The following is a 16,840-nucleotide window of genomic DNA, read 5'->3' as shown; positions in this document are numbered from 1 at the left end:
CTGGAAAGGCTGACTATGCCTTGGGTCAATAAGTCACCTTGCCCGGATGTCTTGCATCCGAGGTTGCTGAAGGGGTAGGGGTGGAGATAGCAGAAGGGTTTGCCTTAATCTTTTAACCTTCCCTAGATATGGGGGGGAGGTGCCAGAGGATTGGAGAGTGGCAAATGCGGCACCATTATTCAAGAAAGGATGTAAGGACAATCATAGCAACTACAGGCCACTTAGATTAACATCAATGGTGGATAAGGTTTTAGAAACAATAACCAGGGGAAAAAATCAACAGGTACTTGGAGAGGTTTGAGTTAATTAAGGAGTGTCAGCATGGATTTGTAAAGGGCAGATTATGTTTGACTAATCTAATTGAATTTTTTGATGAAGTAACAGAGAAGGCTGATGAAGGGAATGCGGTGGAAGTTGTCAATATGGATTTTAAGAAAGTCTTTGAGGAACCACATAAAAGGCAGGTGAATAAAATTGAGGCTTATGGAATAGAAGGGTCGGTGTCCAATTGGATAAAAAAAAGGGTAAGGACAGAAAGCAGCGAGTCATGGTAGATGGTTGTTTTTCAGACAGTGGTGTTGCAAATGAGTTAGTACTAGGACCACAGTTATTTTTTGCTATCTATAAAAGACTTGGATCTTGGAATGCGGAGTAGAATTTCAAAATTTGTTAATTATACCAAACTTGGCACAAATCTAAAGTGTGTAGGAACAGAGGCACCCGGGGATCTATGTACATTGATCTTTGATGGTGACAAGACATAATGAGAGAGTAGTTAGCAAATTATGTGTGATCTTTGGCTTCATAAATAGAGGTATTGAGTACAAAAACAGGGAAGAACATTTATAAAGCTCTGGTTAGGCTCCACCTTCAGGCACTTAAACTGTCCCTCGCTGTTGCAGAAAACTGCAAGCCAATTGAAAAATCCCAGTTAACCCCCCCATTAATTGGCCTTAATAAAGTCCTTAACATGATCGGTTAGCCTAATCATTTATCCCTGCCAGCCCTGATCCTGCTGGTGCTGTGAATGGCATCATGAAATCAGCACGCTGGTTGGCACCGCTATTTTCGCACCCTATTTGCATCCATTCCTACCTCAGCGGGACCCGAAAATCTAGTCCTTTGACTCTAACGAGGCATCACCTCGAGTCAGGAGAGAGCCCTGGTTGTGGCTCTTGCCCTGCTCATTAAAATCTAACTGGCTGTGGTCAGGAATTTCTTTCGGCTGGGCAGACAGCAGTGTTGGTGTAGGCTGCCTGGGTGTCTCTCACCAGGCGTCACAGGTTGGCAGTCCACTGAAAATATGAGCAGGAGTAGGCCATTCGGCCCTTCGAGCCTGCTCCGCCTTTCATCATGATAATGGCTGATCATCCAACTCAACAGCCTGCTCCCACTTTCTCCCCATATCCTTTCACCCCAAGAGCTATATCTAACTCCTTCTTGAAAATACAGTGTTTTGGCCTCAACTACTTTCTGTGGTAGCGAATTCCACAGGCTCACCACTCTCTGGGTGAAGAAACCACTCCTCATCTCAGTCCTAAATAGCCTACCCTGTATCCTCAGACTGTGACCCCTGGTTCTGGACTCCCCCACCATCAGGGACATTTTTCCTGTATCCACCCTATGTAGTCCTATTAGAATTTTATAGGTTTCTATGAGATCCCCCCTCATTCTTCTGAACTCCAGCGAATATAATACTAACCGAGTCAATCTCTCCTCATATGTCAGTCTCACCATCCCAGGAATCAGTCAGGTAAATCTTCGCTGCACTCCTTCTATAGCAAGTACATCCTTCCTCAGATAAGGAGACCAGAACTGCACACAATATTCCAGGTGTGGTCTCACCAAGGCCCTGCAGCAAGACATCCCTGCTCCTGTACTCGAATCCTCTCATTAAGAAGGCCAACATACCATTTGCCTTCTTTACCACCTGCTGCACTGGCATGCCTACCTTTAGCCACTGGTGTATCAGGACACCCAGGTCTCGTTGCACATTCCCCTCTCTCAATTTATAGTCATTCAGATAATAATATGCCTTCCTGTTTTTGCTACCAAAGTGGATAACCTCACATTCATCCACATTATGCTGCAACTGCCATGCATTTGCCCACTCACTCAGCTTGTCCAAATCACACTGAAACAACTCTGCATCCTCCTCACAGCTCACCCTCCCACCCAGCTTTGTGTCATCTGCAAATTTGGAAATATTACATTTAGTTCCCTCATCTAAATCATTGATATATATTGTGAATAACTCGGGTCCCAGCACCGATCCCTGTGGTACCCCACTAGCCACTGCCTGCATTTGGAAAAAGACCCGTTTATTCCTACTCTTTGTTTCCTGTCTGCTATCCATCTGTTTTCTATCCATCTCAATACACTACCCCCAATCCCATGCGCTTTAACTTTACACGCTTAGACAGGTACTTTCATTAATAGTGTAAAGAACATATCTTTTGATTTCTTTTGGACTGTGGATTAAAATTACAATGGCTGTAGTTTGAAGGACATGTCTTCTGGAATAGTGTGAGGGATATATACAATGTTGCTGTCCTGGAACAGAGTGTGCCATGAAAGACAGGATGGTGCTGAGGAGGAGCCTGGTCTAATGGGGAACTGCTTGGCAACAACATTTTAATTGGCTCCTGACCAGGTGACCAGGGTTTATGTGAGAGCAGTGTAGCAGAATAGCTCATAGCCTGAAAGGAAAAAAACCTAAAACCTCTGTCTTCTGTGTGTAAGGTTCCTGTAATTCTACAATATTAGCTAGTTGGCTTTTTTTTACTCATATCTCTATAACCTCTCTCTGAAAACCCCTGTCAAGAGGAAAAGGGGAAAAATCACCGTTGGAGACATTGAAAAGCAAATGCTCAACCAGTGAATTAAAGACTGAAAGTACTGGAAGACCACCTGGTGTCATCAACAAAGAACTGAAAGGAATTTAGAAGACAGCGATCAAAATCAAGCCACTGAATCCTGTACTCTGGTACTGCTTTATCCTATCCTTAAAATCTATGTTTTTGTGTGTCTTATGTGTCTTGTATGTGTGTGTTTTTAGGAATTTAAGAAGGGATAGAGTTTAGGTAATAGAGTTAGAAATTAGCAGTTCATATATTTTTTGCCACTGGTTAAAGACAATTTGTTCAGTAAACAGTTATTTACTTATTAAGTTTACAAACCTAGTGCTTATATTTTGTCAACCTAAATTAAACAATTAAGTGGGTTGATCAAACTTTTCACATTTGATATGGCTCGGGGAGCAGTGGGGCTTGATATTACAGCGCACTATCCCCAGTGAGTCCGTGACAACAGCAAAAGAGAGAGACAACAGCCTTACCCTGAAGACAAGATCTTGGAGAAGGAATCTGTCCTGATTACCCGACCATCAACATCCAAAGAAAGAAACGATGGAATCCAAGGCTGAAAAATCAAATGCAAAGCACAAAACAGCTCTAATCAGTTGTTCAGAACAATATGAAGATCCTTCATAGTGTGTCAGCTGTGGGTAGTGCTGAGTTTCGCCTGAGTCAGCTGGTTGTAGGTTCAAAGTCTAGATCCAGAAATTTAAGCACAGAAATCTAGGCTGATTATCCCAGTGGAGTACTGAGCAAGTGTTGCACAGTTAGAGGTACTGTCTTTCGAATGAGATGTTAAGCCATGCGGATATAAAAGATCCCACAGCACTCTTTTTGAACAAGAGCGGGGGAACTTTTGCTGGTGTCCTGGACAATGTTTATTCCTCAATCAACATCACTGAAAGAGATTAACCGGTCATTATCACACTCCAATTTGTGGCAGCCCGCTTTTTGCAAATTGTCTTGTCTTCTGAAGGCAATAGATAGATTTCTGGACTCTAAAGGCGTCAAGGGGTATGGGGAGATTACGGGATAATGGCATTGAGATAGGGGATCAGCCACGATCATGTTGAATACTGGAGCAGGCTCGAAGGGCCAAATGACCTACTCCTGCTTCCATTTTCTATGTTTCTATATTACAACAGTGACTATTGTTGTGACCATGTTAAGGGCCATTAAAGTCTAAAGAAGAAATCCAAGCACCCAGCAATTAACCGACAGAACTATGCTACAAGATTTTACGTTTTTAAACAAAAACAAATATATTGTATATCAAAAAAGAATTAAACAGAGAAAACACCATTAACAACACTATAGTTTGCAACAATGTATATTATGAACTCAGTTTTACTTCTTACTTCTCCTCCCGCCCCCTCAAGAGTTTTCTTTTCTTGTGAAATCTTGAATTTCATTCACTTTTCCTGGGACCAACCAAAAAGGTATGCCACAGCCCTCCAGAATTTATTTTAATTCTCCTTAGCATTCCAGTTATTCCCCAAGGGAAAAATTGTGTGGAGATCCATCCATCAGCTTTTGGCTAAGTGATCCTTCAATTTTCTTTAAAGTCTTCACTGCTGTGGATTCTTCATTTCTTTATCCTGGCTTTGGACACACATAGATTGTTCTTTCCCAGTCCATTCTCATAGTTCCTGTAAGGAGCTTTCTAAGTTAACTATTCAAGTTAACTGCTTTCTGCCACAAGGCTCTATGAGCACTGCTGTAGACTTCTCCCCCCAGCTCAGACTAGGCAAACACTCCGGCTTCTTTCCCCCTCATAAGTTCCAAACTGAACTGTAGCCCTGACCTGTATTCCATGTGGTTTACAATAAAGTTAGTATTTTCTCTGCTTAAATTCAGGCCTGACTAACATTCATCTCCTTTTGCTCTCCCCACTCTGAGTTGCAGTGTACACAAGGCCAAGTCTGCAACTGGCACTATCTGTTCCCAAACTGAACTGCTTGCCTCTGTCAGTAAACACACACAGATAAATTAAACAAAAGGATCTTACACCTCCACAGCCCGTCTCTATGACAACATGGTATGCTTTGATATGGGCACAAACAGAAAAGCAAATAAATTAGTTTACCTTCAACAGAACTCTTTGATTCTGCAACCCACAGGAATAATCTTTAATAGAGTCTTACGAACCTCATTTTCAGAATTAACTTATTTTACGGAAATGAGGACAAACACCCTGGATCAGAAATGGTTCATTATCAGTAAATAGTAAATCAGTAAAGATTTTTCCCCCCCCACTATCAACTCTGACCTTGTAAGATAAACACGGGTTAGCTTTTAACTGTAATAAACTTCAAGCTGTTTTAATTGCATTTGCTTCAGGGTTGCTTATCAGTTTCTTAGTCAGATGCCCCCATTTGTTATTTACAATTAAAACTTTAATTCCTGGAAGTCAGAGTTCTATTTTAAAACATATGAATTATGAACCCGATTTTCACAGCTCTACACAAACTCTTCACAAAGCACTTTGGGAAATCCGAAGGAAATCTGAAGGTTGTGAAAGGAACTACATAAACACAACAGCAACTTATTGTTATATAGCAACTTTAACGTAATAAGCCTTCCAAGGTGCTTCACAGGGGCAATATAACATATTTTAAATTATTATCTGGCTGGGGAAGTATAGTTCGAGGTTAACAATCCATTCAGATGGCTTTGGAGTTTAGAAAGATGAGGGGGATCTGATTGAAACTTACAGAATACTGAAAGGCCTGGATAGAGTGGACATGGGGAAGATGTTTCCATTAGTAGGAGAGACTAGGACCTGAGGGCACAGCCTCAGAGTAAAGGGAAGACCTTTTAGAACAGAGATGAGGAGAAACTTCTTTAGCCAGAGAGTGGTGAATCTATGGAATTCATTGCCACAGAAGGCTGTGGAGGCCAGGTCATTGAGTGTATTTAAGATCGAGATAGATAGGTTCTTGATTGGTAAGGGGATCAAAGGTTACGGGGAGAAGGCGGGAGAATGGGTTTGAGAAACCTATCAGCCATGATTGAATGCCGAATGGCCTAATTTCTGCTCCTATGTCTTATGGCTTAAGTTAATGCAGTGTGGGTGGTTCTGATGCCACCAGAGTAGATCTCTCAGGTCAGGAGTCAGATAGTCTGACATGGATGGTGTCATAAGAGTATAATAATTTTCATATTATTTTTCTGGTGCATTATAAAGTAGGTTTATAGGGGTAAATAGTTAGGTCTGGCTGTGTGTGTGATTTAATTACATCTTGTAGCCGAGCAGACTGTAAGTTGAAGTTATCAAAAGAAGGTGTAGAAGGGTCTTCAACATGCTAATGAGTAAACATGGTTGGGGTCTTAGCATGTAAAATGTGACAGGAATTTGAAGTTTTAGATAGATGTAGGGGATTTCAATATCAAAGAGGTTAATGAGAATAGTAGCACCATGAAAAGGTTAAATTATGAGAAAGGTCAAAGTTCCAAAGACATATAGAAACAATGGAATTTACACATTAATAGGGAGAAACATGTATAAAGGAGAATAAGGCTAGGTGTCGAGGAAAGCATTGTAAGATCTAACAGAAGTGTGAGAAGCCTCTAGCATTTGTGCATTTGTGGTCTGGCCTACACGTGACTGCAGACCCACAGCAATGTGGTTGGCTCTTAAAATGCCCTCTGAACAAGGGCAATTAAGGATGGGCAATAAATGCTGGCCTAGCCAGCGATGCCCACATCCCAGGAATTAATTTTTAAAAAGCCTGCTGTCTACAGAAACCAAAGCTGGAGAAAGCCACTTTGAATTCCACTGTCCAAGGTAATATGTTAAAATGCTGGATCTGTTTGAAATCTATTTTTGGACCGTTGCCTTAAAGGGAGTGTAACTGGGAGCCAGGTTAATTAGGAATTTTAGGAGTTGTTATATTAATAAATTTTAAACCTATGCATGTGCTTGAAATATTTTCTTTCGTTAATAAATATTTTACAATTAGTTTTTTGAAAAATCTCTAGAGTTTTGGTGGACTTATTGCTTCTGAATTCAGGGCATGTCTCTCGAAATAAATACAAATTGCAAAATCGTTGAGAAAGCGCGATCAAGTTCCCCTCGTGGCCTGGCACACACAAGATGATCATGGCTGATCTACCCCAGGCCTCAACTCCTCTTTTGTGCCAACTCCTCCTAGCCCTCAACTCCCCGATTATTTCAAAAATCTGCTGCGGCATAACAGATGGTCACAGTCACAAATTGAGCTGTTGCTCATGTTCTACTTGTGGACAAAGTGGCCCCACCTTCTCCGCCAGTCCTCAAGTGGTTGAGGGTTGTCCAGATTTTCTATGGAAGTTTGAAAGCTGGGACTTCATCACTCCGGTCTGTGCCCTCCTTATCCCAACTCTATTTTCTATTAGCTAGCTAATCCTCTACCCATGCTAATATACTACCCCCAACACTATGGTCTCTTATCTTATTAAGTTGCCTTGTGTGCAGTACCTTATCGAACGCCTTTTGGAAATCCAAATATATTACGTCTACTGGTTCCCCTTTATCTATCCTGCTTGTTACCTCCTTAAAGAATTCTAATAAATATGTTAGGCATGATTTCCCCTTCATGAAGCCATGCTGACTCTGCTTGAGTAGGTTAAGTGCTTCTAAATGCTCTGCTATTACATCCTTTATAAAAGACTCCAACATTTTACCAACAACAGATGTTAAGTTAACTGGCCTATAGTTACCTGTTTTTTTGTCTCCCATCCTTTTTGAATAAAGGGCCATTGGCCATTCTCCAATCATCTGGGACTTTTCCAGAATCTAAGGACTCTTGGAAGATTACTATCAGTGCATGCACTATCTCAGTAGCTAGGTCCTTTAATATCCTAGGATGCAACCCATCGGTCCAGGGGGCTTATTGGCCTTTAGCCCCATTAGATTCCCTAGTTATTGTATTTATTTCCTCCCCACCTTTTGCCCCTTGATTATTTAGTATTTTTGGAATGCTATTAGTATTTTCTACCGTGAAGACTGAAGCAAAGTATTTATTCAATTCCTCTGCCATTTCCTGGTTCTCCATTATTATTTCCCCAGCCTCATTCTATAAGGAGCCTATGTTTACTTTGGGCTCTCTCTTCCTTTTTATATATTTATATTACTTGCTAGTTTACCCTCAAAGTTTATTTTCTCCCTCTTCATTTTTTTTTTGATCTCTTGTTGGTTTTTAAAACTTTCCCAATCCTCTGGCCTACCACTAACCTTTGCCACATTGTATGTTTTTTCTTTCAATTTGATACCGTCCTTAACTTGCTTGGTTAACCACGATTGGTTTTTCCCCTTCCTTGAATCCTTCTTCCTCACTGGGGGATATATCTTTGTTGTGAGTCATGAACTATTTTCTTAAACGTCTGCCATTGTTCATCAACTATCTGTTCTGCTAAAATCCTATCCCAGTCCACTCCAGCCAACTCTGCCGTCATTCCATTGTAATTACCCTTGTTTAAGTTTAGCACAGTTGTTTCCGACCCAAGTTTCTCTCTCTGAAACTGAATTGTAAAGTGGGGTGTGTTCCAGGGAGGGAGTAGGTTTTCCAACTTGAAAATCCACGAACTGATGCTGTCAAGAAGGTGAAACCCGGCCACCAGGCTCCCACTGCAAGTAGTAAAAACCCACTGGAAAATGGATTTTCTCAGGAGCAACAGGGCTGAGAAACAGGACAAGCAGCAAGAATATACCAGCTCAAAAATGAAGGCCAATCCAGGGCAGAACCTGAGCTACTCGCAAAAGGACTCTCTGACAGGGAGGTAGACATAGTCACCTGGCAAGAAACCCTCTCAGTGACCAGTCCAGTATCAAGCCCACATTCTTTGGAATTCTCTACCCTACGGGTCTGTGGATGCTCTGTCAGTGAGTATGTTCAAGACAGAACAAAAACAGAATTACCTGGAAAAACTCAGCAGGTCTGGCAGCATCGGCGGAGAAGAAAAGAGTTGACGTTTCGAGTCCTCATGACCCTTCGACAGAACTTGAGTTCAAGTCCAGGAAAGAGCTGAAATATAAGCTGGTTTAAGGTGTGTGTGTGGGGGGCGGAGAGATAGAGAGACAGAGAGGTGGGGGGGGGGCTGTGGTTGTAGGGACAAACAAGCAGTGATAGAAGCAGATCATCAAAAGATGTCAACGACAATAGTACAATAGAACACATAGGTGTTAAAGTTAAAGTTGGTGATATTATTTAAATGAATGTGCTAATTAAGAATGGATGGTAGGGCACTCAAGGTATAGCTCTAGTGGGTTTTTTTTTATAATGGAAATAGGTGGGAAAAGGAAAATCTTTATAATTTATTGGAAAAAAAAAGGAAGGGGGAAACAGAAAGGGGGTGGGGATGGGGGAGGGAGCTCCCTCCCCCATCCCCACCCCCTTTCTGTTTCCCCCTTCCTTTTTTTTTTCCAATAAATTATAAAGATTTTCCTTTTCCCACCTATTTCCATTATAAAAAAAAACCCACTAGAGCTATACCTTGAGTGCCCTACCATCCATTCTTAATTAGCACATTCGTTTAGATAATATCACCAACTTTAACTTTAACACCTATGTGTTCTATTGTACTATTGTCGTTGACATCTTTTGATGATCTGCTTCTATCACTGCTTGTTTGTCCCTACAACCACACCCCCCCCTCCACCTCTCTGTCTCTCTATCTCTCCGCCCCCCACACACACACCTTAAACCAGCTTATATTTCAGCTCTTTCCTGGACTCGAACTCAAGTTCTGTCGAAGGGTCATGAGGACTCGAAACGTCAACTCTTTTCTTCTCCGCCGATGCTGCCAGACCTGCTGAGTTTTTCCAGGTAATTCTGTTTTTGTTTTGGATTTCCAGCATCCGCAGTTTTTTTGTTTTTATCTCTATGTTTAAGACAGAGGTCGATAGATTTCTACATATTAAAGCTATCAAGGGATGTGGGGATAGTGCAGGAATTAGGGGGTTGAGGTAGAAGATCAGGCATGATCTAGTTGAATGGCGAAGCAGGCTCGAGGGGCCAAATGGCCCACTCCTGCTCCTATTTCCTATGTTCCTGTTCTCGGGTACCAACCCATTGCAAGCAGGGATAACAAGACATAAGGCCTAGCCACCTACATTACCGAAAGCGTCACCATACAAGTCCCGGCTTCTGCACGTCACACTTGTCAGTGTGTGTTCTGTACCAGCATGCTTTCCCACCGACGTGGGCGGATATTCCAGCTTGACAGGGGGGGCAATTCCAATGGGCAGGCCTAATAATAATATGTCGATGTCTTACAATATGCTTTCCAACGTCCGATGGCAGAGAGCGCAGCCTGCCAGCGGTGGGCTGAACAGGCGATCGCGAACTGGTTTCACGCCGTTGTGAAACTGATTGCACCACACTGTCCGCTCACGCCACTGAACACGCCCAATGCCAGCGGGTATGGAAAATCCCTGCCTCAGAGTCAGAAGGTCGTGGGTTCAGGCTCCACTCCAGAGACTTGTGGACGAAATATAGACAAGACACTCGGGTACATCCTGAGGGGGTGCCACACTGTCGAAGATGCAGACCCAGATGGGGCTTTAAACCGAGGAACTCTCTCCCCTCTCTTTTTTAATATTCATCCATGGGATGTAGGCGTCGCTGGCTGGGCCAGCATTTATTGCCCATCCCTAATTGCCCTTGAGAAGGTGGTGGTGAGCTGCCTTCTTGCACTGCTGCAGTCCCCGTGGTGTAGGTACACCCACAGTGGATGAAAAAGATCCTATGGCACTATTCAGAAGAAGAGCAGGGGATTGCTCTAGTGTCTTGCCCAATATTTAGTCCTTATCCAAAATCGTGTTGCTGTTTTTGGGAGTTTGCTGTACACATGCTGGCTACCGTGTTTCTTTCGCCGCACTTCGAAATTAATTAGCTACAAAACCTTTTGGGATCCCCCGAGATTGTGAAAGATGTTATATAAATGCAACTCATTTTTCTTACCTTTTCAAACTGCAGAAAGTAATAAGGATCATCTTCAATTATCAGCAAGTCGTATTTTCTGGCAATCTGCAAAAATAAAAAGTACAAACTGAATTTGTACAATAGAGAGGTTTTACTTATTTTCCTAATGTTTTCGTCTCCGGGTACAAATCGTTCCTCTATTTTTATGGTCATTTCAGTCTACAACAGTGCAGATTTCATCAGTGAAAGTGCTGATAGCACAGGGGTGAGTTTTCACAGTGTGTTGCTCAAGTGGCCTAAAAGGTGTATTTAAAATGGAGTTTCCAGCATTCCTGGAGAACTCTGGGTAAACAGAAAGGGTTGATATGAAGAAGGACGGGTACTTCATGACAATGCTATGAACAAACGGAAAGGTCAGTTGGCATCTGTATCCCAACTGGTCCACAAAACTAAGAGCAATGAGGGGCATGGCAGCTTATGCTTTGACTGCAAGAGAACATAAGAAATTGGAGTTCTCCAAGTCTAACTCACCATTCAATAAGATCATGGCTCCACCTTCTCACACCATCCCCATATCCCTTAATACCCAACAAAAGGTAGCATACCATTTACACTCCTCCACAAACTTTAGCTTGTCCAAAACATTGCTGCCCATGTCCTACCCCACACCAAGCCCAGCTCACCAATCACTACTGTCTTTGCTGGTCTAAATTGGCTCTCGGCTCACCCTCCACCCTCACCTTCTCCAATTTAAAATTCTCATCCTTGTGTTTGAAACCCTTCACATGGTGTCACCCACCCTCCCTTCATAATCCTCCTCAGCCTTGTCGGCCGAGGCTCATTTGGTAGCACTCTTCCTTCTGAATCACAAGTCCCACTCCAGGGCCCGAGCAGAAAAATCCATGCTGACACTCCAGTGCGGTACTGGAGGAGCTGTTAAGCCGAGGCTCCCTTTGCCTGCTCGGGTGAATGGAAAAGATCCCATGTCGTTATTTCGAAGATGTTATCCCAGTTGTCTTGGTCAATGCTCATCCCTCATTCCGTGTCACGATAAAGTAGATTATCTGGTCATTATCACGTAGGTGTCCATGGGAATTTGCTGTGTGCAAATTAGCGGCCTCCTGTCTTGCAACGGTGACTACGCTTCTGAAGTATTTCATTGGCTGTCGAGTGCTTTGAGATGTACGACTATAGGAAAAGCGCTATATAAATGCAAGTCTGCCTTTCTTTTCCAAAAACCACTTCCCCAAACTCACCATTCCTGACTCAGGCCTTTACGCACACCTCCCTCCTTTTGTCCCACCACTGGCCATCAGGAATTCGGCCATCTAGGCCCCATGCTCTGAAGTCTCCTCTCCACCCCTTCCTTTAAGTCCTCCTCCCACCCTGCCAATATCACCTTCCTTTACTTGCTATCCATTTCCGACCAATTATATCCCTAGGGAGTATTAGAATGTTCCACATTAAAAAATTGTACGTCAATTTACAATTTGAATTTGCCTTGTTAATCATTTTTTTTATTTGTTCATGGGATGGGGGCATCACTGGCCACTGGCTAGGCCAGCATTTATTGCCAATGAGAAGTGAATGGCTTGCTAGCCATTTAAAAGTCAACCACATTGTTGTGGGTCTGGAGTCACATGTAGGCCAGACCAGATAAGGCTGGCAAATTTCCTTCTTAGTGAACCAAATGGTTTTTTTTTTTTTACAACAATTGACAATGGTTTCATGGTCATTATTAGCCTTTGAATTCCAGATATTTTTATTTTACCATCTGCCATGGTGGGATTCAAACCCATGTCCCCACAGCATTGCCCTGGGTCTCGGGATTACTAGTCCAGTGAAAATACCACTACACCACTGCCTCCCCATAAAGGACAAGTAAGAGGCGATCTCATTGAAGCATATAAAATTCTTACTGGGCATGACAGGATAGATGCAGGAAGGATGTTTCCCCTGGCTGGGGGTGTCTAGAACAGAATAAGAGGTAGGCCTCTTAGGACTGAGATGAGGAGGAATTTCTTCAGTCAGAGGGTGGGGAATCTTTGGAATTCTCTAAACCAGACAGATGTTGAGGCACAGTCATTGAGTACATTCAAGACAGGAGTCAATAGATTTTTAGATAGTAAAGATATCAAGGTGATATGGGGATCGTGTGGGAAAATGGCTTTGAGCTAGAAGATTAACTATGATTGAGGGAACGAACGGCTTCTTCTGCTCCTCTTTCCGATGCTCCTGTAATACAAAAGCAATACACCACGGATGCTGGAAATCAGAAATAAAATGTGGGAAATACTCAGCAGCTCTGGCAGCGTCTGTGGAGAGAGAAACAGAGTTAATGTTTCAGTTCGATTACCTTTCACCAGAAGTGGGAAAAGTTAAAAAAGTAATGTTTTAATCAGGTGGAAGAGGGGAGGGTGGAAGAAGGGAAGGTCTGTAATAGGGTGAAAGGCAGGAGAGATTAAATGACAAAAAGGGCCGCCAAAGGTAGTGGTATGGAACAAGTAAAGAAATAAAAAATATGTCTAGAGAAGGTGTGAATGGCAGAAGGATGAACAGCTATTGTTTGAAAACATAGAAAGAGAAAATCTTGCAAAGAAAATGGAAACAAAGGGATCCAGGGATTACATCAATGTTAAGTCCAGAAGCCTGTAACGTGCCAAATTGAAAGATGAGGTGCTGTTCCTCAAGCTTATGTTCAGTTTCACTGGAACAGTACAGCAGACCAAGGACAGAGATGGCAGCGCGAGAGTAAACTGGAGAATTAAAATGGCAGGCTACCAGGTTGAATGGAGGTGTTCCACAAAGTGATCACCCAGTCTGCGTTCGGTCACCCCTGGGTAGAGGAGACGGCATTGTGAGCAGCGAAAACAGTAGACTAAATTGAAAGAAGTGCAAGCTAACCGCTCTTTCACCTGGAAGGAGTGTTAGAGGCCTTAGACAGTGAGAAGAGAGGAGGTAAAAGGGCAAGTGTTCCATATCCTGTGTTTGCATGGAAGATGCTGATGGAAGGGGGAGGAGGTGTTGCAGATGATTACAGAGGGGACAGTCCCTTTGGAATACTGACCGGGCAAGGAAGGAGAAGATGTTTTTGGTGGTGGATCATATTGGAGGTGGCCGAAATGGTGGAGGATGATCCATTGAATATGGAGGCTTGGTGGCATGAAAGGCGAGGTCCAGGGAATCCCTATCATGGTTCTAGGAGGCAGGGGAAGATGTGACATCAGAAGTGCAGGAAGTGTGTCGGCATGTCCCTGACAACCACATTTGGGGTGGGAGGGTGGAAAGAGGAGGGCCAGGGGATTCCTACGTTGTTGAAGAAGGAAGACATATCAGAAGCAATGGTATGGAATATTGTATCCAAGGAATGGATGAGAAGGGGATGTAGAAGCTGGGAGAATGGAACAGATCCCTTAGAGGAAGTAGGGTGTGAGCAAGTGTAGTTGAGATTGCTACGTGAGGCAGTGAGTTTATTTGTTGATTGTCCCTAATTCTGGGGATAAGTTGACAAATTGAGGGTCAGAAGGGAAGAGTTGGTGACCGACCATGTGAAGATAAGAGAAGGGTTGAAATTGGAAGCAAAATTGATTAAATTTTCCAGCTCAGGCTGAGAGCAGAAGAGGCAGTGGTGCAGTCATCCATGTGGATGAAGAGGGGAATCGGGGGCCCCAGTAGGGAACAAAGAATGTTCTGCACACCCCACAAAAGGCATAGTTTGGACCTGTGCATGTACCCATAGCAACACATTTTATTTGGAGGAAGTGAGTGGAGTTGAAGTGGAAGTTGCTGAACGTGAGATTAAGTTCAACCAGGCGGGGATAATGTGGTGGGTGGGTGGAGGCTGGCTGGGCCTCTGTTCAGGGAAAAAGTGGAGAGCTCTCAGACTGTCCTCGCGGGGATGAAAGTGTAGAGAAAATGGACGCCAATGGTGAAGAGTAGAGGGATTGGAAACTGCAAAAGGTAATGGGCAGAATTGTCCCAGATTTGCACTAAGTGCGATAGTCACAGAATCACAATGCAGGAGAGGCCCTTCGGCCCATCATGTCTGCACCGACATGTGAGAAACAGCTGACCTACCGACCTAATCCCATTTACCAGCACTTGACCCATAGCCTTGAATGTTATGACGTGCCAAGTGCTCATCCAGGTACTTTTTAAAGGATGTGAGGTAACCCACCTCCACCACCCTCCCAGGCAGCGCATTCCAGACAGTCACCACCCTCTGGGTAAAGAAGTTTTTCCTCACATCCCCCCTAAACCTCGGGCCCCTCACCTTGAACTTATGCCCCCTTGTGACTGACCCTTCAACTAAGGGGAACAGCTGCTCCCTATCCATCCTTTCTATGCCCCTCATTATCTTGTACATCTTGATCAGGTCGCCCCTCAGTCTTCTCTGCTCCAACGAAAACAACCCAAGTCTATCCAACCTCTCTTCATAACTTAAATGTTTTCATCCCAGGCAACATCCTGGTGAATCTCCTCTGCACCCCCTCCAGTGCAATCACATCACTCCTATAATGTGGTGACCAGAACTGTACACAGTACTCCAGCTGTGGCCTCACCAAGGTTCTATACAATTCCAACATGACCTCCTTAATTTTGTCATCTATGCCTCGATTGATAAAGGCAAGTGTCTCATATGCCTTTTTCATCACCCCACTAACATGCCCCTCCGCCTTCAGAGATCTATGGACACACAGAACTTCCTAGTGCCATGGCGTTCATTGAATACTTCCTTGTCAAATTACTCCTTCCAAGGTGTATCACCTCACACTTTTCAGGGTTAAATTCCATCTGCCACTTATCTGCCCATTTGACCAACCTGTCTATATCTTCCTGTAGCCCAAGACACTCAAGCTCACTGTTAACCACCCGGCCAATCTTTGTGTTATCCGCAAACTTACTAATCCTACCCACCCCCCCCAGTTATCTATGTCGTATATATAAATGACAAATAATATGGGATCCAGCACAGCTCCCTGTGCTATGCCACTTGACACTTGCTTCCAGTCACTAAAGCATCCTTTTGTCATCACCCTCTGTCTCCTACAACTAAGCCAATTTTGAATCCACCCTATCAAATTACCCTGTATCCCATGCGCATTTGCCTTCTTTGTAAGTCTTCCATGTGGGACCTTGTCAAAGGCTTTGCTGAAATCCATATAAACAACATCAACTGCACTACCCTCATTTACACACCTGGTCACCTCCTCAAAAAATTCACCAAATTTGTTAGACATGACCTCCCTCTGACAAAGCCATGCTGACTATCCCTGATCAAACCTTGCCTCTCCAAGTGGAGATAGATACTCTCCTTCAGAACTTTCTCCAATAGTTTCCCTACCACTGACATGAGACTCACTGGCCTGTAGTTCCCTGGCTTATCTCTACAACCCTTCTTAAATAGTAGAACCACATTAGCTGTTCTCCAGTCCTCTGGCACCTCCCCCGTGGTCAGAGAGGAATTAAAAATTTGGGTCAGAGCCTCTGCAATCTCCTCCCTTGACTCCCCTCAGCAGTCTGGGACACAAATTATCTGGACCTGGAGATTTGTCCACTTTAAGCCTGCCAACACCTCCAATACCTTGTCACTCCCTATATCAATTTGCTTAAGAACCTCGCAGTCTCTCTCCCCGAGTACAATACCTTCATCCTCATTCTCTTGGGTGAAGATGGACATGAAGTATTCATTCAACACTCTAGCGATGTCCTCTGGCTCCACCCATAGATTGCCCCCTTGGTCCCTTATGGGCCCTGCTCTTTCTCTGGCTATCCTCTTCCCATTGATATACTTACAGAATATCTTGGGATTTTCCCAACTTTTACCAGCCAGAGCTTTCTCATATCCCCTCTTTGCTCTCCTAATTGCTTTCTTAAGCTCCACCCTACACTTTCTGTGCTCCACTAATGCCTCTGCTGATTTGCTTTCCTTGTACCCGTTAAAAGCCTCTCTTTTCCTTCTCATCGTAACCTGAATATCTCTGGTCATCCATGTTTCTCAGGGCTTGTTACTCCTTCCTATCACCCTAGAGGAAACACGTTGAGCCTGTACCCTCCCCATTTCCTTTTTGAACACCCCCC

The 16,840-nt window shown here is 43.6% G+C and overlaps 1 protein-coding gene across 4 annotated transcripts in view; it reads right to left on the bottom strand.

Annotated features, from left to right (window-relative positions):
• The window catches only part of aadat (aminoadipate aminotransferase), a 118,718-nt gene that overhangs the window by 54,924 nt on the left and 46,954 nt on the right, over nt 1-16,840 (bottom strand). For all 4 annotated transcript variants that reach the window (XR_005942885.1, XM_041187012.1, XM_041187011.1 and 1 more), the window contains exons 7-8: nt 10,799-10,864; nt 3,338-3,420 (exon numbers count right to left, since the gene is read on the bottom strand). Coding sequence is in view for 3 of the 4 variants with exons in the window: in XM_041187012.1 (XP_041042946.1) it covers nt 3,338-3,420; nt 10,799-10,864 (149 nt within the window). In the remaining variant the exon portion in view is untranslated. The remainder of the gene's footprint in view (nt 1-3,337; nt 3,421-10,798; nt 10,865-16,840) is intronic.

This window comes from Carcharodon carcharias, chromosome 4 (assembly GCF_017639515.1).
Source record: "Carcharodon carcharias isolate sCarCar2 chromosome 4, sCarCar2.pri, whole genome shotgun sequence".
Taxonomy (NCBI): domain Eukaryota; kingdom Metazoa; phylum Chordata; class Chondrichthyes; order Lamniformes; family Lamnidae; genus Carcharodon; species Carcharodon carcharias.
Note: the sequence above shows the minus strand (reverse complement) of the source record. Positions and strands in the feature narration are given on the sequence as shown.